Source organism: Elephas maximus, chromosome 20 (genome assembly GCF_024166365.1).
Source record: "Elephas maximus indicus isolate mEleMax1 chromosome 20, mEleMax1 primary haplotype, whole genome shotgun sequence".
Lineage (NCBI taxonomy): Eukaryota > Metazoa > Chordata > Mammalia > Proboscidea > Elephantidae > Elephas > Elephas maximus.
In genome coordinates this window covers 56,784,234-56,811,409 of record NC_064838.1, presented here as the reverse complement: position 1 = coordinate 56,811,409, position 27,176 = coordinate 56,784,234, and the positions used below count along the sequence as shown (strand labels likewise).

Below are 27,176 nucleotides of genomic sequence, written 5' to 3'. Positions count from 1 at the left end.
GTCTAGAGGACAGGGCCATTGTGTAAATTCTCTCAGAGAACAGAGGATTATTTGCAAAGCCTTGAGGGCTAATGTAATATGTTCTGCCTACTTGCTTGGTGCCTGTTATGCCTTCTTTTCTCTTGGATTTCTCCCGTTTGTAATGGAAATATCTACCTTGTGGCTGTTGCACCATTGTACTTTGGAAGCAGATAAATTGAATTCTAGGTTTTGCAGTTGGAGAGGACTTTTTGGATTTTGGACTTGGAGTTGATTTAAGACTTTTGCTATGATATACGATGGGGTGAAAGTTTTACATGTGGCAAGGACATGAACTTTTGGGGGCCAAAGGGTAGAATGTCATGGATTCAATTGTGTCAACTTGGCTAGGTCATGATTCCCAGATTTGTATGATTGTCTACCATTTTGTCTTATCTGATTTCTCTGTGTGTTGTAAATCCTATCAGTATGATATAATGAGATGGATTAGTGGCAGTTATATTGACTAGATAGTGTCTTAGCCACTCTCTTGAGATGTAAAAGAGAAGTGAGCAGAGAAACATGGGGACCTCATACAACCAAGAAAACAGCGTCGGGAGCAGAGCACATCCTTTGGACCTGAGATTCTTGTGCTGAGATGCTCCCAGACCAAGGGCAGATTGATGACAAGGCCCTTCCTCCAGAGCTGACAGAGAGAGAAAGCCTTGCCCTGGAGCTGATGCATTGAATTTGGACTTGTAGCCTATCAGACTGTGAAGGAATAAATCTCTCTTTGTTAAAGCCATCCACTTGTGGTATTTCTGTTAAACAGCACTAGATGACTAAGACACCATGCAAACAGTAACCATAGTGCGATAGAGTGCTTCCATTAGTATCAGATAAAATAAACTTTCAGAGAAGAGATAGTACTAGAGACAAAGAGGGCCATTTCATAATGAAAAAAGGGCCAAGATATAAGAAAGATATGATATTTATAAATGTGTATGCACCTAGAAACAGTCCCAAAATATATGAAACTGAGAGGAGAAATAGACAATTCAACAATTGTAATCTCAATACTTCTTTCTCAGAAATTGATAGAACAACTAGATGAAATATAGGTAAAGATATAGAAGTCTTAAATAGCATTATCAACCAGCTTGACCTAACTGACCTGTGTAGACCACTACACCCAATGACTGCAGAATACAAGTGCACCTGGAACATATTAGAATAGACTATATTGCTAGGTCATAAAACAAGTTTGAAAACATTTTAAAAGGATCAAAATAATACCAAGTTTATTCTCTGACTGCAGTAAGATTAGGTTAGAAATTAGCAACAAAGAAATCTGGAAAATTTTCAGATATTTGGAAATTAAACAACACTTGCAAATAACCCACAGATCAAGGAAGATATCACAAGGGCAATTAGAAAAATCTTGAACTGAATGAAAGTGAAAATACATCATGTCAAAATTTATGGGGTGCAGCTAAAGCAATTCTTAGAGGGAAATTCATAGCTTTAAACACATATATTAAAAATAACTAGTAAAACCCCCAACCTTCTGGTCAGCAGCCAAGCTTGCTAACTATTTGTACCACCCAGGGACTGGCATTAAGAAACAAAGAATGATCTAAGATCAGTAATCTAAACTTCCACCTCAAGAAGTTGGAAAAATAGGCAAATCAAACCTAGAGTAAATGGAAGGGAGGAAATAATAAAAATCAGAAAAATCAGTGAAAGAGAAACAAAATGCCAGTGCTATGCTGGATATGATGTTTGGGACATCTAAGAGTTTCCTGCCATTATTACTTAGAATTTGTTTATTAAGTTTAGTTGACATGGTTCCTGGCAATGCACAGTGACAGCTGCTCCTTGAGTTACTCTAAGGTAGTTCTCAAACTGTAGTCTGTAAGCAAGCAACATTAATATCACTTGAAAATTTGTTAGAAATCCAGATTCTCTGATTTCACTCCATACCTGCCAATTCAGAAACTGAGGATGAGATCACCTCTGGGTGGTTATGATGCACAGTTAAGTATGAGAAAAACTATTCTAAGGTCTTGAATTTAATGCATGGAGGGGTAGGAAGCACCTGCCTTTTTTCATGGTGGTTTAGCATTGATATGTAAACCCATTATCTGTCCCAGTAGTGCATTCTGAAGAAAAGATGGCAATGACATTTTATAGACTATTAGTCACTTTTTTTTCTTGATTGATCCTTACTACCAGAAAATATTTCCACTGACTTAATCTCAGAAGAAATTCTATGACAGAAAAGCAGGGTCACATAAAGAAAAAAAAGGCAGTAGGAAATTTCTGTTCTCTCCCCTCACTGTGTCCCTATCTCATGAGCGTGGGTCCTTTGCTGACTAGAGGAAAGGAAGCCTTGCTGCATAGAGCTGCTTTTTTAGGCTGCCAGAACTTTATGATACCTCTTTTCTTGTACTAACTCAAAACCTACATTTGCCAGCTATGCGTTGTGACTGGGTGATAGAATTAATTCAGAAGTGGTTTTTTGCCGTAAGATACGAAGCCTGCAACAGGATGGACTCAGTAGAAAGGGCTGTAAAAACAGTGTGGTTTTAACTGGTATTTTCTAGCCATGAAAGAACTACATTCTGCACCAAACCATCCTGTGTCAGTGTACCTTATGAATTAAAGGACGGCAAATTATCAGAAAGTTGGGTAGCAGTTGCATATGTCAGTCAGACAAATTGTGTATGTCAGTCTGTCTTTAAGCCCTAAGAGGTGATTTCTAACAACAACCAAACGGAGGTTGAGGGAAACTAGAACATCTCACACACCCTGTTTTTTTAGTTAAATAATAGAACTCCTTATTTAAAGTTACACAGGAAGTATAAAACAACATAGGAGACTTTTAACTAAACGTGGCAGATTGTGCACAAATGTTTTCTGTTACTCGTTCCCAAAACACTTCTAAAATAATGAAAGAGGATTTAGAAACAAAAGGCATAAACACAAGCACCCCTCTGCCTCAAAGTAAAGGAAAAAAAAAAATGGAAGAGGAGATGATGGCAGTTAGAATTGGAAGCTAGAAAGTGAATAAGATGCTAACACTGGCTTCAATGCCAACAGTTGATGAAGACCTTACAGGCCAATTCCTGCCTCAGAATGGTGCAGGGGGTAGGACATCAGGTACTTCTGAAAATAGGGATACAGGTAGAGCTAAAAATAGGATTAGTTGAAAGTCTAAATTAAAAGAAGTTGAATCTCAAGTCACCTTCCCAACCCTACCTGTGACAATTCCTCCTAAAGAGTCTAGACTTGGGTATTCCACACAGACCTAAGGATGAAGGTACAGTGATGAAAGGGGTATTAAGCAGAAGGATTCATAGTAAACAACACCCCTGGTCCTCTACCGAACTAGCTCCTAGAATCCTTGGCGGCCAGGCTAATAGCGCCCAGGCAAATTGTCTCTTGAAAAATGGGCCAGCCAATGAGACAGAAAGTAAAGTTAAACATCTGGAAGTCCCCAGTGAAACCCATCAGTCATCCAGCTCTGTCTACACACATAGAACTTCTAATCAGCTTTTTAGCACCTCTTAAATAGGAGCAGATAACTGAGAATGAACAAATATTTAAGGAAAGCCTCTAAAATGGAAGATAGAGAACAAAACAAAAAGAACTTTGGAGGAAACAGTGAAGGCAGCACGAGAAAACTTAAAAAAAATTTAGATCTTCAGAGAGAGAGCGAGACACTGTATCCATAAAACAAGAACAGGAGTCTGTTTTTTAAAAATGAACATTCACAAAACAAAAAGCTTCTTGGAAATTAAAAATATGATGGCAGAAAGGAAACATTCAGGGAAGGGACTAGAAAATAAAGCAATCAGTCTAGGTGGCCCAGAATCCAAGTAACTGGCATTCTAGATAAAGCAGGATAGGACATTACTTTAAAAAAAAAAAAATTTTTGCATAATTAAAGGACATAATTTTTCAGATTGAGGGAGCCCATCAAATGCTTAACTCATCGGTTTAAAAAGACTCATTCCTAGACAGATCATCCCTAAAGTGTTAAAATAATGGGGACCAAGAGAATATCCTCAAAGCTTTTGAGGTGTTAGGAGCTGGTAACTATCTCAAAAGTAGAAGGGTAGAATAAAGACATTTTCAGATATGCAGGGCCTCAAAAAGTTAATCTTTCATACAACTTTCTTAGCTGCTAAAGGGTATGCTCCACCAAATGACGGAGTAAGCAAAGAAAAAAACAAGGAAAATGAAGGAAGCAGAGGTTCCATTACAGGAGAAAGACGAAAGGAATCAACAAAATGATAGTAAATGGAAATCCTAGAGCTACAGCTAAATTACCAGGCATAGAAGACATTGAGTTGGTATTACAGCAGGAAGTCAGCTAATGGAAGTATGTCTCTGATAGAAAAACAAAATTGATGGATTACTTGACATATTTGGACATAACTAAAGGAGAGTTGTACTTCTGCAGAGCTTAGCATTGAACTAATAACCTGAACTCACTTAGTCAGGAGCCCTGGTGGTGTGGTGGTTAAGAGCTTGGCTGCTAACCAAAAGGTCGGCAGTTTGAATCCACCAGCTGCTCCTTGGAAACCCTACGGGGCAGTTCTGCTCTGTCCTATGGGGTCACTATGAGTCGGAATCGACTCAGTGGCAGGAGGTTGGTTTGTTTGTTTGTTTGTTTACACACTTAGTCAAGGAGCCCTGGCAATGCAGCCATTAATTGCTCAGCTGCTAACCAAAAGGTTAGCACTTCAGTGGGCCTCCATGATAAAGACCTGGCAGTCTGCTCCTATAAAGATGACAGTCTAGAAAACCCATGAGGTAGTTCTGCTCTGAGTCTAAATCGACTGGACAGCACCTACCACAACAATTCACTTAGTCTGTTGTAACAATCTCTTAAATGGTCTTGATTTTACTTTACAAGAAGAAACCAAGCCACACCTTCAACACTTTGCTTAGAAATCTTCCCAACTAAATGTCCGGTTTCATTGTTTACAAGTTTTGGTTTCCACATAACTGCAGCTTTCTGCCATTATATAACAAGGATCTCCTTTTCTCTACTTTTTAGTAACATATTCTTCAGTTCCTTCTGAGCCCTCAACTACTGAACATCCATTTTTCTACTAACAATCTACTCAAGGCAATCTAGGCTTTTTCTGTCAGGTTCCTCAAAATTCTAAGTCTTCATCCACTCCACTTCCACATTTTTACGTATTTGTTTCAGCATCACCCCTCCACCAAACCAGAACCCGTTGCCACTACGCCACCAGGGTTACCACCCCTCTACCAGGTACCAAAATTTCATCTAAATACCATCAGCTCAAAAGTCCCAAATTTCATTATCTAAATTAGATATGGATGAGCCCCAATTCTTCTCCATCTATGGACCTATAAAATTAAAGAAGTTCTCTGTTCCTAAAATACAGGGATCTTGATTAAGATAGCAGTTACAGGTATTCCTGTTTAAAAAGGGAGAAATGGAAGGAAAATAGGAGCCACCGATTCCGAGCAGTTTTGAAATCCAGCTGGGCAAACTCCATTACGTTTCAAGGCCTGAGAATAACCCTCTGGAGCTCAGCACTTGGCCTCTGGATCACCCTTTCTCATGAAAGGCAGCTCATGTTTGTAGCTGATAGTTTTACCAGTCTGTTTCCTGCCTGTAGGATTTTGGGGGTCTGACATCCTTCTTTCATTTTGTACTCTCTTTGTCCCTTTCATCCAGCTGGCAGTGTTTCTTCTGTTATAAAATTCTCAAGAACCTTTGTGAGTCTGTCATATATGTCATAGGGACTCACTCGATTAGCCGTCTGTTAGATAACATTTTTCACTAGAATTGGCAAAACTTTAAAACAATCATAATGCCAGTGTTAGAGAGGGAGTGGAGAAACAGACCCTTTGTCACCAAACAACGAGGGACTGAAATTGATACAGCCTTTTGGAAGGCACGTTAGAACATGCATTTAAAAAACATTTAAAATGCTCAATCCCAGCAGTTTCACTTATGGGAAATTATTCTAAGGAAGTAATCAAAGATGAGGGCAAACATTTATCACCAACAAAACCTATGGTATTTACAAATGATGGACTGTACTGGAACCATTGAAAAGTTTAATCCCAGGGGAGATGTTCATGAGATATTAAGTACTTATATAGTTTACAGCATGTGGTGTGATACACATATTTCATATTTCCTCAATTCTGAGATTCCATTCATCATGATGTATCCGTGTAAAAAATGTTAGAAAAAGCAATTTCAGAAGCATCAAGGTGGAGGGGGACGTGTATCAGAGGTTATCTCTAGAATTACAAGTGACTTATTTTTTCTTTATGTCTTTCTGTATTATCCAAAATTATCACATTGAGCATATATTCCTAAAGTGATGATTTTTATTCTATAGATCCTTTGTTTATATATTTCTTTACATATTCATTTATTTTAGATCAATGGTTGTTATTTGCCGTTGAGTTGATTACGACCCATGGCAGCCTCGTGGGTTACAGGGTGGAACTGCCCCATAGGGTTTTCTTGGCTGTAATGTTAATGGAAGCAGATGCTAGGCCTTTTCCATTTTACCGCTGGGTGGGTTCATACCACCCAGGTTTAACAGTCAAGTACAAACCATTTGCCCACCTAGGGAACTTAGATCAATGATAAAAAAAAAAAAAAAAAAAATTGCTGTGGAATTGATTCCAATTCATAGGAAACCTGTAGGACAGAGTAGAAGTGCCCCAACGGGCTTCCAAGGCTGTATATCTTTACAGAAGCAGACTGCCACATCTTTCTCCCTCAGAGCAGCTGGTGAGTTTGTACTGCTGGCCTTTTGATTTGCAGCCAAGCGCTTTAACCGGTGTGTCACCAGGGCTCCTCAGATCAATGGTAGTCCCTTGTAATTCAGAAATTGTAAGGGTTATTAAGAATGTAAAGATCATACTATGTTTTCTGAATTCTTCCTTTGAATGTCAGAAAAATAGATATATATGCATGTGTCGTTTGAACCCTACATCTGATTCTGACATCCTTTTATTGAGCACCTTTTTCTTTTTTTACCCAAGAAGCTGAAAAGAGTGAAGATTCCTCAGGTGCTGCAGGCCTCTCAGGCTTACATCGCACATATAGTCAGGACTGCAGCTTTAAGAACAGCATGTACCATGTCGGAGATTACGTCTATGTGGAACCTGCAGAGGCCAACCTACAGCCACATATCGTCTGTATTGAGAGACTGTGGGAAGATTCCACTGGTAAGTTCACTCTAAATCAAAGGGCAGAGTGGTGAGATGTGACAATTTTACTCCTCCTTGGTCCTCATTTTAACTCAAGACATTTTATCCCTTCCAACAGTAGTAGTTCTGCAGTATATCAATAAATGTGATGAAGCATCCACCATATGAAAAACATAGGATTTAGAACTGTTTGGTAGTGAAACAGTTAAGTCAAAAAAATACACTCAGCCGATATTAAGCACACAGTATGAACCACGCTGTATGTAGGATGGCAGAGATTCAGAAAAACAAAAGACACATGTTTTGTCCCTGGCCCACCAGTCTGGTAAAGAAGGTCACAAATGAAAAAGAAATTGTTAGAGAGGAACATATGTCTTGGCTTAGAATTTGATCGTGGAAAGACTTCTAGAACAATTGGCTTTTGAGACGCAGAGAATGAATAGGAGTTAATGAAGCCAGAGCAGGAGGAAATATGATCCAGCAATTTAGTTCTTTTAGGTGGCTGTCTTTGTCATCTAGTGCTGCTGTAACAGAAATACCACAAGTGGATGGCTTTAACAAAGAGAAATTTATTCTCTCACAGTCTAGGAGGCTAGAAGTCCAAATTCAGGGTGCCAGCTCCAAGAGAATGCTTTCTGTCTCTGTCGGCTCTGGGGGCAGGTCCTTGTCATCAGTCTTCCCCTGATGTAGGAACTTCTCATTGCAGGGACCCTGAGTTCAAAGGACACATTCTGCTCCTGGACTACTTTCTTGGTGGTATGAGGTCCCCATGTCTCTCTGCTCACTTCTCTTTTGTATCTCAAAAGAGATTGACTTAAAACACAACCTAATCCTGTAGACTGAGTCCTGCCTCATTAACGTAACTCCACCAGTCCCCCCTCATCAACATCACAGAGATCATGGGATTTATGATACATGGGAAAATCACATCAGATGACAAAATGTTGGACAGTCACACAATACTGGGAATCGTGGCCTAGCCAAGTTGATAGACATTTTTGGGGACACAGTTCAATCCCTGACAGTGACCATCATGTGAATTAGTTTTGTACTTTACCAGACAGTTAAATACGTCCTTTAGTGTGTCTGTACTCTTTGTCTAAAGCACGTGCTTTTAGGTGTGTCCTTACTAGAGTGGAGCAGAGCAAGTCTCATCACCCTCCTCATACTTTTACTATGAAGGGAAAGTAGTGCTTTTAGCCCTTTTTGCACTTTATTATTTTAAAGTATTATTTCTTCTAAAATAATTAAACCAAGGAGCTATGGCCAAAAAGCACATTGTTAGGTTCAGGCCATAGCATGATGGCTTGATGAAGTGTGTTCACATCTTGAAAAGGATGTATGCCTTCTGTTAATGGTGATGTTGTTCATTCTCTTCTCCTCACCTCCCTCTCTTTAAGGTGAAAAATGGTTGTATGGCTGTTGGTTTTATCGGCCAAATGAAACTTTCCACCTGGCTACACGAAAATTTCTAGAAAAAGAAGTTTTTAAGAGTGACTATTACAATAAAATTCCCGTTAGTAAAATTCTAGGCAAATGCGTGGTCATGTTTGTCAAGGTAAGAAACACATTACTCCCAAAAGTATCACTTATTCCCTAGGAATAAAATTTAGGAAGACAAATACTGATATTTACATCATCAGGAACTCTGTTTTAAATTCTATTTGATTTTTTTAAGCCATGTCTATATAAACCAAACCAAACCCATTGCCGTTGAGTCGATTCCAACTCATCGCAACCATATAGGGCAGAGTAGAACTGCCCCACAGGGTTTCCAGGGAGCACCTGGTGGATTCAAACTGCTGACCTTTTGGTTAGCAGCCATAGCTCTTAACCACTACGCCACCAGGGCTTCCTGTGTCTGTATATGTATATGTAAAGACGTGGGAAGAAATGAACTGGAACTTGATGGTGAAAGACTGTTTGCCACCTACCCTGTTCCCCTCTGTGCAGTTAATTTACATTTTCCTATATTGCTAAGCTAGTTTTTGAGAATGCCATTTTCTGAAAGATAAATTGTCAGGTTGTTTTTGAGGCAATAAGGTATATTTTCTGAATATCTGATAAGGTACATAATCCTGCCCAGAGCGTTCAGGAGCATTATAGCTGTATGAAATGTTGTATTTTCAAAGGGGCAATTGATAAGCTGAATGGAACTATTCATGTTTATAAGCTAATATGTGTTTAATAAGGCCATTCTCTAGCCAGGAATAACCCTAGATGACCAGCTGTTTACCGTTTGTTGTTAGCCGCCAGACAGTCTTAATAATTGAGTTTTTGTTTGGGTGGTTGGTTGGTGTTTACTTTTGGTTTTTTGTTGGTTGGCTTACAGAAGATCCGTGTAACTAAATAATACTAGTTTTGTTCTTATGCCCCCAGGAATACTTTAAATTATGCCCAGAAAACTTTCGAGATGAGGATGTTTTTGTCTGTGAATCACGATATTCTGCCAAAACCAAGTCTTTTAAGAAAATTAAGCTATGGACCATGCCCATCAGCTCGGTTAGGTTTGTCCCTCGGGATGTGCCCCTGCCTGTAGTCCGAGTGGCCTCTGTATTTGCAAATACAGACAAAGGGGATGATGAGAAGAACACAGACAACTCAGAGGACAGCCGAGCCGAAGACAGTTTTAACTTGGAAAAGGTATGTAGATAAGAGCCACACAGAAAAGGATGTTAACGTTTCAAAATATCTATTTCAGAAAGTAAATGAATAAATTATTCAAATTCAAAATTAGAAAAAGGGCAACACTATAAAACCGTAGCCAAACAGAAAGTAGGAAGCTATAAAGACAAATTACAGAATTGAAACATAGAACTTGAAAGTAAACCCAAGAGCTTATTCTTTGACAAGTCTAGTGAGATAGCTAAACTATTGACTGTCTTAATAAGCAGAAGTAAAGGGGATTCAACTCGAACACACAAAATATGGAGGATATTTAAAAACTTGTACATTTCTGTTAATAAATTTGAAAACCTGAATAAAATGAATAGTTTTCTAGGACAATACAAATTACCAAAATGGAATCCAAAAGAGATACAACACATAAATAGACAGCAACCATGAAGAAATTGAAAACGATATCAAAGAACTAAGTCCAGAGAGTACTGAGGTCAGATTGTGTTGTAGATGAATTCTTTAACCCTTTAACGGACCTATAATTATGATGTTTCAACTGTTTTGGAGGATGGAGAACAAAGAAAACTCCCCAGTTCATTTTACAAAGCCAGAATAATCTTGGTCCCAAAACCTGACAAATTAAAAATAAAAAACTTCAGTTCACTCTCACTTACATATGCTGATGTAAAAATTACTTGGAAAAAAATATTTTCGTAAGTGAAATCAAATTAGTTCTTTAAGAACAACATGACCAAGGAGAGGGGAATTTATTCTGGGAATGCAGGGATTGTTGGAAATTATAATAATCTACTAATACGTTTCACTATATTAATAGGTCAAAGGAAAAATTACTTGGTAAGCTACAGTACCTGTCTGGATTATTTTTAAGTCTTTAGATGGAAATTTTCTCAGTGTTATTTGTTAAAATTATATTTGTATCTCAGGCTTAAAGCCTATAAGACACGCAGAACCAAGGTGCTTGCTCTACCACCGTTACCTAATATTTTTCTGAAAGCAATAGCCAGTGCAGTTGGACGAACTAAAATAATCAGATGTTGGGAGGAGGAGGGAACTGACTGAGAAGCTTTTGGAGACCGAGTTCAGAAAGTCAAAATTTCGAAATTCATATACAAGTCAAAAGCTTTCTTATATAAACACAATTTATAAGACTTGAAATTAAAATGGAAGTGTGACTACACTTTAGCAACTACTAGAAAAATCTTACGGAAGAAAATAGCCAATTCACAATAGCAACAAAATAAGTTAATAAGTAACTTTAACAAGGAATATCTAGAACCTGTAGGAAGAAAACAGACCAGTCTACTGAAAGACATAAAAGACTTGAATAAATTATTTTTAGGACTTGACAAAATTATTCTAGCATTCTTATGAAAGAATAAAGACGTGACAGTCACAAAAAGAATTTAAAAAGTAATGAAGAGCGCTTTGTCCTACTGGATATTATTACATTTTATAATTCTACATTTTAAAAAATCAAACAAGAAACACTGAGATACTAGCTCAGGAAGCAATAGGCTTTTCATGATTAAGTCCAGAAATAAATGGCTAATGAATATGTAATAAAGGTAGTATTTTAAATCATCAGAGTGATAAAGAAATCTAATGATATTGGAAAACTAGCTAGTTATTTGAAAAAAAAAAAAAAAACAGACTCTCTCTCACTCCATATTCCAAAATAAATAAGATATAAACATAAATAAGTGAAGCAGTAAGAATACTAGGTTCTAGCCTAAGTACATTTGGTACCTACAATCGTTCTATACATATATTATATACATTATCTTTTCATTTATAAGCTTGACATGAAAGAGCTTTTTCTGTTATATTGCTCTTATATAATCCAGGAAGATAGATTTTTTAAATTGTTAATGTAAAAATTGGAAAATTTTGAATTTTTAATATCTGAGAAAAAATATCCATTTTAGTGTTCTTAACAGTGTTGTAAGAGAAGGGGAACTTGAGAAGAATATGATATTTTTGTACATTTTACCAGTATGTCCAGGAATCATAGAAGTACTAGTTTGGACAGAAGAAGAAATATCCTGGCAGCTAACATGGGAATTAACTTGGAGTTGTCATCTAGTGTTCATAAGCCCCCAGGGCCCTCTTTATATTTGCTTGTTGTTTATCTCACATCTCTATTTAAATATTACTTGACCAAGACAACTCATTCCAGGAATCTTTTAAAGAATAACTTTAGAACAGAACCCATTTCTAAAAAAAAAAAAAAGAAGTATTATTGATCTCAGGGGTTCTTTTATTTAATTTCTGTTCCTTCAAGTGCCCCTCACCCAGCATATATGTAGGACAACTGTCATTCTTAAAAGATTTTCCACGAAGACCATTTCAAGAGGATGTTTGAAATCATAAAGATCAGAATATTAAAGAAATCATTTGGACGTTCTAAAACAGATTTTTTTTTTTTTTTTTAAAGTTTGAAGTATTCTCAGAGAGACAGGAAGATGCAGTAGGAAATTTAGGGCTCTGGAGTTTCTTCAGCTCTTATATGTTTTGGAGTTAGTATATGTAAAACACCTAGCCCTCTGCCCACTGCCTGCTAAACCCGTTGCCTTTCAGTTGATTCCGACTCATAGCAGCCCTATAAGACAGAGCAGAACTGCCTCATAGGGCTTCCAGGGAGCGGCTGTTGGGTTCAAACCCCCGACCTTTTGGTTAGCAGCCATAGCTCTTAGCTACCGCACCACTAAGGCTCCATTGTCTGCCAGGTACCCAGTAAATGATGGTTCTTATTTTCGTTAATCAGAATTTTCTTCTGTCTCTCTGTCCGTTTTTTTTGCCAAGACTGTAAAGCAACAACAATAATAAATGTTAAGTGATTTTTATGAGTCAGGCATTGTTCTATGTACTTAACATAGATTGTGCCATTTAAGCTTCATAACAGCAGCATCTGGGCATGCTGTCATTATCTTCATTTAACAGATGAGGAAACTAAGGCACTCGAGGTCAGTTAATTTGCCCAGTGTCACAGCAAGCAGTAGGTGACAGGGCCCGTAATTTATTCAGAAACAAAGCGTGTGTGTTTATGTCACAGAGGCTATGCTACTGCTGTCCTTATTGGAATAAATCAAGATAATAAAAATTTTAAATCTATCAGTTGTTAAGAAATTAGGGAGCTCAGTGTATGTGTTAAAGAGGGAGCTTGTGCAGAATTCCCTCGTTGTACTCTTTAAGAATGCATGAATCAATCTGTATCTGAATGCCATGTCCTCTCCAGTTTTTATTTTTCGTTATTGTTATTTTTTGCTAAAGATTATGGCAATGAGGGAGAGGGGAATAAAAGCATCTTGTAGTAGTATTATGAAAACTGACTAGAAACTTAAAATAGATACAGTATTTCATAAGACTTAATTTGATTTCAAGAGTCTAATCTATTGGTCTCCTACCTTAATCACAGCTTATGTTATGGTTTTGTGTTTTGTTTTTTTCTTCAAGTTAATATGAAGGAAAGTCTGCTTTCCTTTCTTACCTTCTCTGTTACTGCTTGTCAGCTGCCCTTCTTCAACCAGTTTCCATTACTACAGGAGAAAGAAGATGTCCCTGTGGAAATGTCTAATGGTGAACCAGGTTGCCACTACTTTGAGCAGCTCCGTTACAATGACATGTGGCTGAAGGTTGGTGACTGTGTGTTTATTAAGTCCCATGGCCTGGTGCGCCCTCGCGTGGGCAGGTGAGTGTCATCGAAGTAGGGAGGATGAGATTGGGCCCCAGAGCTTTGGAGCCAGTAGGAATTTATCACTCTTAGATGAAGAACAAAAGTTCTTCCCATGGCAACTCTTCCTGTGTCTTCTCACACCACACCTGCCCTGCTTTCACCTTCAGCCGCACTTCCTTTTTTTAATTCCTCTCATGAGCTTTTTTTTTTTTTTCCTCCTTTCTTGCAATTTACTGAGCTCAGAAGGCTCCCTGCCCACTTGGTGAACTCCTTTAGCTTATATCTGCAATGACACTTCCTTAAGGAAGTCGTCTTCCCTGTCCCCTCCAGACTGGGTCAGGTCTCCCTGTTACACACTCTCAGAGCATCATGAGTCTTCTTCTCCTCAGAGCACATGTCACATATTGGTGTTTATTAGGTTATTTTCAGGGTTCCATACCAGACTGCAGGTGCCCTGAGAATAGAGACCCTCTCTTTTTGCTCACCTTTGTGTCCTCTGCTCCTCACATAGTGCATGAAACATAGTAGGGGGCTCAGATATTTGATTAACAAATGAATGGATGAATGAATGGAAGTGTGGTTGAGTGGTATAAAACAGCAGAAAAAAGAGTCAGGTGCTGGTTTGGGCAGTAGAGTGGTGGTTTAGAACATGTAGTGGTTCAAAGAGATCTTGATCTAAGTCCCAGCTCTGCTAGTTTTCATGTCATTAGGTAAGTGATAACCTCTCTGAGCTTCAGTTTCCTGATTTTTCATCATTTCAGTAAGCATTTATTACATACCTACTGTCTACTAAGCCCTGGGGATACATCAGTAAATAAAGCAGGCATACATCCCTACCCCCATGGAGCCTTGATCTAGTGGGAAGACAAACAATAAACATTGTAAGTCAACTATGTAGTGTGTTAGATCATGATAGGCCTGTGAACAAAATAAGAGCAGGATAAAGGGAATCAAGAGTGCCATGGCTGGAGAGCAGAGAGGTGCAGAACATTGATAGGGTGGTGTGTGTAGGCCTCACTGAGAAGCTGGCAGTTGAGAGAACACTTGAAGAAACTGAGGGAGTAAGTTACATGAATATCCTGGGACAGAGCATCCCAGGCAGAGGGAAGAGCCAGTGTAAAGGCCTGAGGCAGGAGCCTGCCTGACCTGTTCAAACTAGCAGAAGCAACTAGCATTATTAGTTGTAAAAATGGCCTGGCGGAGGCATCTGACCTCTAGTTTCACAAGGGAGAAGGAGATTCAAGGTCAACAGCCCAAGGCTGATTCCCATGAGGCAGTTAGACATCCTCCTCTTGCCAGCCCTTTACCAGTTCTAACACCATCTGTCCCTCTCACAGCACTCTACTTCTCCACTGAGTTTGAGAATTTATTGCAGTGGCCACACAGGTCTCATAGAAAGTACTCATGATTATGGGGTTTATTAGGGAAGTAACAGGTGACAATTCAGGAATGTTCAACATACAGATCTTCAATCAGGACACCTCTTCTCAGCCATGCCCCTAGGCAGGTCTCTCCCTGGCCCTTGGCCCCTCTGCTTGCCCTCTACTCTGCTTGGGCAAGTGTTGCAAAGCCCTTTTAGCTCTGCCAATAAGTGCCAAGAGGCTCCCCACTCTGCTAGTAAGGTTCAGGCCAAAAGTGCTCAGCTCTGGCTCTGTAGGTCAGCAAACCTAGCTCCACCAAGTGCCCAGAGGCACCCTACTTCACCAACAAGCCTCCTGCCTGAAGGTGTTCAGCTTTCTTGCTCTGTGGGCCAGGAAGCCCACCACACCATCTTCTACCAGCCTCCTGGTTCTGCCACCACCATTTCTCTGCCATTGCTTCTCACCATCTCTGGTGTTACACCTCTCTCCCTCTCTCTCTTCTGTGTTATAGCTCCTATTCACTCTCTCTCTCTCAGTGTCTCCCTTCAAGCCTAGTGGGATGGCAAAACTGACCGATCCCCTTGTTAAAGTTCCATACACCTTATCTGTATAGTCCCACCCAGTCATTTGTGGGAGTTACAAAGATTATGGCTAGAAGGGCCATATTAAGTAATTCACTTCACTTCACTAGGGGAATGAAAAATGCATGAGTCAGGCAGAAGGTAAGGTCAGAAAGACAGCTGGGCCAGGGGCTATGGTACAGATCGCATAGGGCCTCAGAGGCCATTGTAGGAGGAACTTGGGCTTTTGCCGAGTTAAATGGATTGCCATTGGATTGTTTTGAGCTCATAAGTCACATCTGACTTACATCTTAGTAGAATCGCTCAGCCTGGTGGTGGTTGAGAATAGACGTAAAGAGTCAATGGTAGAAGCACGAAGATGTACTAGGAAGCTATTGTAACGATCCAGGCAAGAATGATGGTGGCAAAGGGAGTGGTGAGAAGTAGTCAGATTTTCTTTTTCCACATATCTTCTCATACACTTAGATGGGGAAGAAAAGTCAAGGAAGTTGTCTTATTATCAAAACAGCCAGTCAAACTCCTCTAAATGCTATATATCATTAAGTTCGTAGTTAAGGTAATTTTTCTTGACTAGTCCTTAAACAATAAAGCCTATCAGAATTCTGTTTTAATGGAATTTATTTTTCCCCCAAGAATTGAAAAGGTATGGGTCCGAGATGGAGCTGCATATTTTTATGGCCCAATCTTCATTCACCCTGAAGAAACAGAGCATGAGCCCACAAAAATGTTCTACAAAAAAGAAGTGTTTCTGAGTAATCTGGAAGAAACCTGCCCCATGACATGTATTCTGGGTAGGTATTTATGTCTTTTCTTTTGATCACTGTGATGGTTAAAGTTGTATGTCAACCTAGCTGGGCCATGATTCTCAGTGGTTTGGCAGTTATGTAATGATGTTATCACCTCCATGATGAGATCTGCTATGAGCAGCCAAATAATAGAAGTTTCCTATGGGGTGTGGCCTGCATCCAGTATGTATGGATGTTCTGGCAAGGCTCACTGGCTTTTGCTCACTCTGGATCCTGCATCTGGCTCATCAGCATCTGACCTGTAGTTCTTGGAACTTGAGCCAGGGGCCTACCATATTGCCTGCTGATCTTGGGATTCATCGGCCTCCACAGCCTGTGAGCCAGTAGCCTGCTATCTTACCTGCTGATCTTGGATTCATCAGCCTCTGCAGCCCGTGAGCCAGCAGCCTGCTGTCTGACCTGCCAATCTTGGGTTCATCCGCTCATACAGCTGTGTGAGTCAGGGGAAGCCTCTGACCTGACGCCTTATCCACAGACTTGGGATTTTCCAGCCTCTACAGTCGTGTGAGCCTTTTCCTTGATATAAGTCTCTCTCTCTCTCTCTCTCTCTGTGCATGTATGTGTGTGTGTGTATATATATATTTAAGGCAGGTGACAATAGAAATACTCAAAATATCACCACCAATAATCAAGTATTGGTGAGAATCGAGGCTCTGGGTGATCGAATGTTTGATACTTTTCTACAATTTTGTCAGAATGAGATGTTTAAGGAAGTTGGTTGGTTGGTCCTACTTTCACTGGACAAAGTGGTGTAAGAAAGAGATGGGCTCAGGGCTTCAGAGTCAAAGCTCAAGCACCACATAAATGATCTCAAAGTTGCCACTTATGCCCTGAATGAAAGCCTTATTTCTTGTAGTAACAGCTGATATTGCCAAAAACCAAACCCAGAATCTTCTTGTAAGAGTGGCAGAGTTACAACGCCAGGTGAATTCCCAACCTCGAATGGTATCTGAAGTTATAGTGAGAGCATTGATGGGGAAGAAGTGGGACGCTCAAACTTGGGATGGGGACATATGGGCAGATGATCAGGAAGCTGGGGGCACAGAACCCCAAAATTGTGTTGAATTGCTCCTACCAACAAAACCATTAGCCCCTCCACCTTCATCTGATGAGATTAACCCAGCTGTGTCCAAGGAACTATTCTCTGAGATATCGCCAGCAGCAGCATCTGAGTCATTGCCTGGGGCATCACCTGAGTCAGATGCCTTACAAGATGCTGAATGTTCTCAGAACACATAACCATCACCAATTTTTGTTTCTACACCTATAATTAGATTTAAGTCCCAGCAAGCCACAAAAGGTGAAGTACAAAGCGTGACCCAGGATGCGGTACACTACACTCCAAAAGAACTGCTTGACTTTTCTAATATGTACAAGCAGAAACCTGGGAAATATGTGCAGGAATGACTGTTAAGGATGGGAGATAATGGTCCAAGGAACATAAAGTTGGATCAGTCTGAATTTATTGATATGAGCCAACTAAGCACAGATTCTTCATTCATTGTTTCAACTCGAGAAGTTAGGAAAGGATCTAAGTTTATGTGGTTGGTTCACTGAAGCATGGATTACATGATGGCATACGCTAAATCAAGTTGAATTACCAGACTGCCTTGATATACTATAGAAGAAGGTATCCAAAGCCTTAGGGATATTGGCATCTTAGGGTGGATTTATCAGTTTAGACCCACAGACCCATACATGGAGTGCCCAGAGGACACACTTTACCTCAACAGTGAGGAAAAAATTTGTGAAAGGAGCCCCAGTCCTTGAAGACTGGCATGATGGCTATTTTATGTAAGTTAGATTTGACAGTGGGAACTGCCCTGACTGAATTGAGACACCTAATGACAATGGGAAACCCTGGTGGTGTAGTGGTTAAGAGCTCAGCTGCTACCCAGAAGGTCAGAAGTTCAAATCCATCAGCCGCTCCTTAAAAACCGTATGGGGCAATTCTGCTCTGTCCTATAGGGTCGCTTTGAGTCGGAACCAACTCAACAGTACCTAACAACAACGACAACACTGGGGCAGATTGGACCTTGTGGTGGTAGGGGCCAAGTGATGGCACTCGATGGACAGACATAAAGTGGACGTGGTTACTGTAATGGACAGTGGAGTCAGAGCAGTCATCAGAATAGCTGACTGATACGGACTTATGGCATTGGCTACTTAGTCATGATATCCCTAGGAGTGAAATAGATGGGAAATATACTCAGTATTTATTTGATCTGTACAAGTGGAAGAATTCTAGGGCAAGTGAACGGAAGTCTAACTTGAATCGCCAGAGTAGTCTTGGCCCCTCAGTCAATTCCCAGACTTGAGCCAGTCCAAACCCCTTGAACGAAGGAGAGGCCAGGTCCACTTGAGGAAGGACACCACTTCACTGCCAAAAATTTATACTATTAATCATTCTCCTTGCCTCCCCCAAAGGGATCTACAGCCTTACAGAGAGTGGCTGTTCGTTGGGGAAAAGGAAATAATCAGCCATTGGGGGGATTACTGGATACTGGCTCTGAACTGACGCTAATTCAGGGAGACCCAAAACATCACTGTGGCCCACCAGTCAGAGTGGGGGCATGGGAAGGTCAGGTTATTAATGGAGTCTTATCTCAAGTTCATCTCAGTGTGGGTCTAGTGGGTCCCTAACCCATCCTGTAGTGATTTCCCCAGTTCCAGAGTTCATCGCTGGAATAGATATACTCAGCAACTGGCAGAACCCCTACATTGGATCCTGACAAGTGGAGTAAGGGCAATTATGGTAGAAAAAGCCAAGTGGAAGCCATTAGAATTATCATTATTACCTAGGAAAATACCAAAAACCTAGGAAAAAACTAAAAACAATACCACATTCCTGGAGGGATTACAGAGATTACTGCCACCATCAAGGACTTGAAGAATGCGGGGGTGGTAATTCCCACATCCTCATCCAACTCACCTATCTGGCCTGTGCAGAAAACAGATGGATCTTGGAGAATGACAGTGGATTATGGTAAACTTAACCACATGCTGACTCCATTTGCAGCTGCTGTTGCAGATGTGGTTTCATTGCTTGAAGAAACTAATACATCTCCTGGTATCTACTATGCAGCTGTTGACCTGGCCAATGCCTTTTTCTCAATTCTGATTTTGAAGGAACACAAGAAGCAGTTTACCTTCAGCTGGCAAGGCCAGCAATACACTTTCAGTGTTCTACCTTAGGAGTGTATCAACTCTCCAGACCCATGTCATAATTTAGTCTGCAGGGACCTTGATCACCTTTCCCTTCCACAGGACGTCACGCTGGTACATTGATGACAGTATGCTGATTGGACCTAGTAAGGAAGATGTTTCAGTGATTCTGGACTTACTGGTAAAACATTTATGTGGTAAAACCAAAACCAAACCCATTGCCTTCGAGTCGATTCTGACTCATAGCGACCCTATTTGTGTGCTAGAGGATAGGAAATTAATCTCTCAAAAAATTCAGGTGCCTTCCAACAAATATTGTATAAGACCACTATTACAAGAACTTGAGAAATAGTTTAACTGAGAAGAAAATGTTCTTTCGTGGTTACGAGAGGGGGGAGGGGCATTCACTAATTAGATAGTAGATAAGAACTACTTTAGGTGAAGGGAAAGACAGCACACAATACAGGGGAGGTCAGCACAATTGGACTAAACCAAAAGCAAAGAAGTTTCCTGAATAAACTGAATGCTTCAAAGGCCAGCGTAGCAGGGGCATGGGTCTGGGGACCATGGTTTCAGGGGACATCTGAGTCAATTGGCATAATAAAATCTATTAAGAAAACATTCTGCATCCCATTTTGAAGAGTGGCATCTGGGGTCTTAAATACTAGCAAGCACCCATCTAAGATGCATCACTTGGTCTCAACCCACCTGGATCAAAGGAGAATGAAGAACACCAAGGACACAAGGCGATTACGAGCCCAAGAGACAGAAAGGGCCACATGAACCAGAGACTACATCATCCTGAGACCAGAAGAACTATGTGGTGCCAAGCTACAAGCGATGACTGCCCTGACAAGGAACACAACAGAGAACCCCTGAGGGAGCAGGAGAGCAGTGGGATGCAGACCCCAAATTCTCATAAGGACAGACTTAATGGTCTGACTGAGACTAGAAGGACCCTGGTGGTCATGGCCCCCAGACCTTCTATTGGCCCAGGACAGGAACCATTCCCGAAGCCAACTCTTCAGACATGGATTGGACTGGACAATGGGTTGGAGAGGGATGCTGGTGAGGAGTGAGCTTCTTGGATCAGGTGGACACTTGAGACTATGTTGGCATCTCCTGCCTGGAGGGGAGATGAGAGGGTGGAGGGGCTTAGAAGCTGGCGAAATGGACAGGAAAAGAGAGTGGAGGGAGAAAAGCGAGCTGTCTCATTAGGGGGAGAGTAATTGGGAGTATGTAACAAGGTGTATATGGGTTTTTGTGTGAGAGACTGACTTGATTTGTAAACTTAAAGCACAATAAAAATTATTTAAAAAAAAAATTGGGGTGCCTTCCAACTTGGTGAAATTTCTAGAGGTCCGGTGGTGTGGAGCATATCAAGATATTCTTTCTAAAGTGAAGCATAGTTATTGTATCTGGCCCCTCCCACAACTAAAAAGGAGGCACAATGCCTGGTGGGCCTCTTTGAATTTTGGAGGCAACAATCCCTCATTTGGGTGTGCTACTCTAGCCTATTAAGTGACTCCAGAAACTACTAGTTTTGAGTGGGTACCTGGACAGGAGAAGGCTCTGCGACAGATTCAGGCTCCCATGCAACCTGCTATGCTGCTTGGGCCATATGGTCCAATGGTGCTTGAGGTGTCAATGGCAGAAAGAGATGCCATTTGGAGTCTTTGGTAGGCTCCTGTTGGTTAATCACAATGCAGGCCCTTAGGATTTTGGAGCAAAGCCCTACCATCCTCTGCAGCTAACTACTCTCCTTTTGAGAAAAAGCTTTTGACTTGTTATTGGGCCTTAGTAGAGACTGAATGCTTAACCGTGGGCTACCAAGTCATCATGCATCCTGACCTGCCTATCATGAACTGGGTGTTGTCTGACCCACAGAGCCATCGTTAAATGGAAGTGGTGTATGTGAGATCAGGCCCACACAGGACCGGAAGACACAAGTAAGTAGCCCAAATGCCCATAGTCTCCAATGCTGTTATATTACCTTCAGCCTCACAGTCCACACTTACGGCCTCATGGAGAGTTCCTTATGATCAGTTGACTGAGGAAGAAAAAACTCTTGCCTTGTTTATAGATGGTTCTGCACAATATGTAGGCACCACTGAAAAGTGGACAAGGGCAACACTAAAACCCCTTTCTGGGACCTCCTTGAAGGACAGTGGTGAAAGGAAATCCTCCTAGTGGGCAAAACTTCAAGCCATGTACCTGGTTGTTCACTTTGCTTGGAGGGAGAAATGGCCAGCTCTACGATTGTATACTGATTCATGGGCTGTGGCCAGTGATTTGGCTGTATGATCAGGGACTTGGAAGGAACATGATTGGAAAATTGGAAACAAGAGGGTATGGGGAAGAGGTTGTGGATAGACCTCTCCGAGCGGGCCAAAGAAATGAAGATATTTGTGTCTCACATGAATGCTCACCAAAGGGTGACCTCAGCAATGGAGGATTTTAACGATCAGGTAGATAGGATGACGTGTTCTGTGGAAACCAGTCATTCTCTTTGACCAGCCACTCCCATCATTACCCAGTGGACTTATGAACAAAGTGGCCATGGTGGCAGGGGTGGAGATTATGCATTGACTCAGCAGCAAGAACTTCCACTTACCAAGGCCAGTTTGGCTACAGCAACTGTTGAGTGCCCACTATGCCAGCAGCAGAGACCAACACTGAGTCCCCTATATGACACCATTCCTCGAAGTGATCGGACAGCACCTGGTGGTAGGTTGATTACGTTGGACCGCTTCCAGCATGGAAAGGACATTTTGTTTTTACTGGAATAGATACTTACTCTAGATAAAGATTTGCCTTCCCTGCATGCAGTGCTTCTGTCAAAACTACCATCCACAGGCTTGCAGAATCATTGTATACTACATAGCATTGCCTCAGATCAAGGGACTCACTTCACAGTAAATGAAGTCAGCAGTGGGCTCATGCTCACAAAATTCACTGGTCTTACCACTTTCCCCATCATCCTGAAGCAGCTGACAATAGAACGATGGAATGGCCTTCTGAAGACACAATTATGGAGCCAGCTAGGTGGTAATACTTTGTAGGGTTGAGGCAGTGTTGTCCAGGAGACTGTATATACTCTAAACCAGCATCCAGCATGGTGCTGTTTCACCCATAGCCAGGATTCATTGGTCCAGGAATCAAGTGTGGGAAATGCGAGTGGCATCACTCACTATTACCCTAATGACTCACTCACAAGATTTTTGCTTCCAGTCCTAGTGAACCTATGCTCTGTGGGTCTAGAAGTCTTAGTTCCAAAGGGAGGAATGCTTCCACCAGGATATCTAACACTGATTCCATTAAACTAGAAGTTAAGAATTAATGCCACCCAGCCACTTTGAGCTCCTCATGCCTCTGGATCAACAGGCAAAGAAGGGAATTAGCGTCTTGGCTGGTGTGATCCTGATTACCAAGAGGAAATCAGATTGGTACTACATAATGGAGGTAAAGAAGAGTATTCTGAAATTCCAACATGACTACTGTCATGGACTGAATTAGGTCCCCCAAAAAATGTGTGTATCAATTGGGCTGGGCAGTGATTCCCGGTATTGTGTGATTTTCCTATATGTTGTAAACCCTGCCTCTGTGATGTTAATGAGGGAGGATGGGCGGCAGCTGATAGTGAGCCAGGACTCAGTCTACAAGATTGGGTTGTGTCTTGAGGCAATCTCTTGAGATATAAAAGATAGAAGCAAGCAGAGAGACGGGGACTTCATACCACCAAGAAAGCAGCACAAGGAGCAGAGTATGTCCTTTGGACCCGGGGTCCCTGAGCCTGAGAAGCTCCTTGACCAGAGGAAGATTGAGCCCAGGGACCTTGCTCCAGAGCCGACAAAGAGAGAAAGCCTTCCGCTGGAGCCGCCACCCTGAATTTGGACATATAACCTCCTAAAAAAAAAAAAAAGACTGTGGAAAATAGATTTCTCTTATTTAAAGCCATCCACTTGTGGTATTTCTGTTAAAGCAGCACTAGATAACTAAGACAAGTACTAATGGCTCAGACCCTTCAGAAATGAAGGTTTGGGTCACCCCACCAGGCAAAGAACCGTTACCAGCTGAGGTGCTTGCTGAGGGTAAGGGGAATAAAGAATGGGTGGTAGAAAACAGTAGTTCTAAATACCAGCCACCACCACATGACCATTTGTAGAAACGAGGACTATAATTGTTATGAGTATTGCCCTGTATGTGTGCATTATTATGTTTTTGTTTTCTTCATTTAGAAAATATAAGATATAAACAAGTGCATTTTTGGTAGTTTGCGTTTTAGTTGTATCATGTTAGGCACAAGTATAATTTTATAATTGTCTTTATTTAGAGATTATGTGTGGTTTAAGATGTGTACAGGTGCCAGGTTGACAAGCGGTAGACTATGACAGTTAAGATTTTGTGTCAACTTGACTAGGGCATGATTCTCAGTGATTTGGCAGTTACGATGTAGGTTGGCAGTTGTGTAATGATATAATCACATCCATGATGAGATCTGATATAATGTTATTACCTCCATGATGAGATCTGCTATGAGTAGCCAGTTAGTTGAAAGAAAGTTTCCTTAGGGGTGTGGCCTACATCCAATACCTGTGGATGTTTTGGCAAATTTTGCTGGCTTTTGCTCATTCTGGATCCTACATCCAACTCGTCATCATCTGGCCTCCGGTTTGTGGGACTTGAGCCAGCATCCTGCCGTCTGACCTGCCGATCTTGGGTTTGTCAGCCCCTGCAGCTACGTGAATCAGGAGAAGCCTCCAGCTGTGCGAGCCATTTTCTTGAGATAAATTCTCTCTCTCTCTCTCTCTCTATATATATATATATATATATTTACGTACATATACATACACATATATTAAATATATATGTGTGTATATAGAGTGTATATATATATACACACACACATTTGTTTTGCTTCTCTAGAAAACCCAATCTAAGGCAATCACATTCATTTTACATAAATTGATTGACTACTACTTCTGTGCCAGGCACTGTTCTTGGTGCTAGGTAAGGTATATAGCAGTGAATAAAGCAAAGTCTCTGCTCTCTTAGAGCTTATGTTGGTGTGGAGGTTTGGGGGAGTCAGTATACAAATTTAAAAATATATAGAAAATCAGGTGATAATAAGGGCTATGAATGAGAATCCAGTCTAGCTGGTTTTTATGAAAGTTTTATGCTTCATTTATTAAGATAATTTGATGACTTTATTAATTAAAGCTTCCTAACTTTCATCTTTTCCCTGCGTTTTAGAGGCCTGCTAGGAGACCCAGCACAGAGCATAGAGGCACTGCATTCATTCCAGAGCCACCGGTCACTCTTTAGCCCTGAACAGAGTTTTACCCTGTTCAAATCTCAGTTTTTCCTTCTGTAAAATATGGAAAATAGTAACTATCCCTTTTCTGTATTGGACAACCTTTGAATTATGTAGATAATGTGCTATGTTAAATCCAAGGCAGTGATACCAATTGTAGCTTAGTAAGTTTCTAAAATGTTTCTGACCTATTTTGCATACAAGTGTTTAATAAATTGTTAACTATAGACATTTTGTTAAGGCCAAGAACAAAAGAAACAAGGATGTACTTACCACTCCTAGTTAACATTGTTCTGTAGGTACTAGCCAATGCAATTAGAAGTAAGAAACAACTGCTCTGACTGGGATCACAGCAAAGGGTTATGGACAGAGAGGAAGAAAAATGTAGAATAAAAAAATCAAATTCACACACACAAAAAAAACAGACTTACTGGTCCAACAGAGACAAACAGTAGACAAGCCCATAAAATAAACAGTAACACTCAAGAGGAATGTGCTCATTAGGACAAAGAATTAAATGAGATCAAGAGGGCAATATTTGTTTAAAAGCAAAGATGAGAAGACAGGAAGAGATAGAAAATCAGGACAAAAGGAAACAGGGAACCCAGGGCAGAAATGAGGAGAATGCTTGACATATTGTGGGGCATGAAACCAAACCATGAAAAACACTTTATGTACAAACTATGGAATGGGAATCTAATATGCTTTGTAAACTTTCACCTCATTCACAATAAAAATAAATAATATGAAGAATTCCTGTGTACACCTCATTCAAATTTCCCAAATGTTAACACTTTGCTTTTGTTTTATCACATTTTGTTTATCCATTTATTAGCTGATAGACATTGGGTTATCTACACTGTTGGGCTGTCATGAATCGTGCTGCTATAACACTCGTGTATAAGTTTTTGTTATGTGTTTTCAGTTCTCTTGGATATATACCTAGCAGTGGAGTTACTGGGTCATACGGTAACTCCGGAGCCCTGGTGGTTCAGTGGTTAAGAGCTCAACTGCTAACCAAAAAGCAGTTCAAATCCACCAGCTGCTCCTTGGAAACCCTATGGGGCAGTTCTACTCTGTCCTATAGGATCACTAGGAGTCCTAATCAACTTTGACAGCAGCGGGTTTTTGGTTTGGTTTAACTTTTTGAGGAACTGCCAGACTTTTACAAAGTGCTATACCATTATAGATTCCTGTCAGCAGTGTATGAGGGTTCCAATGTCTCCAAGTCCCTGTCAACACTTGTTATTGTCCTTTTTTTTTTTTTTTATCGTAGCCATCCTAGTGAGTATAAAGTGATATCTCATTGTGGTTTTGATGTGCATTTCCCTAATGACTAATGATGTTGAGCATCTTCATGTGCATAGTGACCATTTGTACATCTTTGGAGAAATGCCTGTTCAAACCCTTTGCCCATTTTTAATTGGATTATTTGTTTTTTTTATTGTTCAGTTGTAAAAGTTCTTTATACTGATTACTAGATGCTTATAAGATATACATGATTTGCAAATATTTTTCCCATTCTGTGGGTTGTCTTTTCACTTTCTTGATAGTGTCCTTTGAAGAACAAAAGCTTTTTCACTTTGAGTAAATTTTTATATATGGTCTGAGATAGGAATCCAACTTCATTTTTTTGCATTTGGATATCCAGTTGTACTAGCACCACTTGTTGAAAAGACACCCATTGAAATTGTCTTGACGCCCTGTCAAAAATCAGTTGCCCATAAATGTATAGGTTTATTTCTAGACTTTCACTTCTGTTCCATTGGTCTGTATGTCTGTCCTTATGCTGGTGTTTACCCTTTTGTAGCCTTTGACTTTTGAATCACATGAATATATTCAAAAATAGTACAAATTTAAAAACAATTGTTAAGTTTAACATAATTTACTCATTTACTTTTCTCCAATTTGCCCTTTCAGGAAAGTGTGCTGTGTTGTCATTCAAGGACTTCCTCTCCTGCAGGCCAACTGAAATACCAGAAAATGACATTCTGCTTTGTGAAAGCCGCTACAACGAGAGTGACAAGCAGATGAAGAAATTCAAGGGGCTGAAGAGGTTTTCACTGTCTGCTAAAGTGGTAGATGATGAAATTTATTACTTCAGGTAAAGCTTGAGAAACAAAGAAAGAGAACTTCAGCTCTTGATAGTAAAACTGATATCAAAATAGTATAGTCCAGGTTATTTTTTTTTGCTGTTTTTGATCTTAAACTACAGCAGTGTATATTTCAAATAAATATTAAATAGAAAATATTAATTCAGTTGAAGATTAAGGGAAAATCCTCATAATCTGCGGGGATGTGGTAACTGCCTTAATAGTGCTCTTGGCTTAGACTCCAGTAATTGTAGAATGGAGGAAGAATACTCAGTCCTGGTCCTTATCCTGTCTGTTAAGAGATTGCGCAGTTCCACAGACTGTGAAAACTCTTCTTGTTGTGTGTACATTGTAGATTGCACGA

The 27,176-nt window shown here is 40.4% G+C and overlaps 1 protein-coding gene across 21 annotated transcripts in view; it reads left to right on the top strand.

Moving 5' to 3' along the window:
• Positions 1-27,176, top strand: part of PBRM1 (polybromo 1) — a 126,752-nt gene that overhangs the window by 82,207 nt on the left and 17,369 nt on the right. For 20 of the 21 annotated variants that reach the window (XM_049863258.1, XM_049863259.1, XM_049863263.1 and 17 more), the window contains 6 exons: positions 7,012-7,197; positions 8,580-8,737; positions 9,559-9,822; positions 13,362-13,507; positions 16,068-16,225; positions 26,640-26,823. In XM_049863258.1, the coding sequence (XP_049719215.1) occupies positions 7,012-7,197; positions 8,580-8,737; positions 9,559-9,822; positions 13,362-13,507; positions 16,068-16,225; positions 26,640-26,823 (1,096 nt within the window). Of the gene's footprint in view, positions 1-7,011; positions 7,198-8,579; positions 8,738-9,558; positions 9,823-13,361; positions 13,508-16,067; positions 16,226-26,639; positions 26,824-27,176 lie in introns of those variants that run through there. The other variant, XR_007514485.1, reaches the window with a different exon arrangement.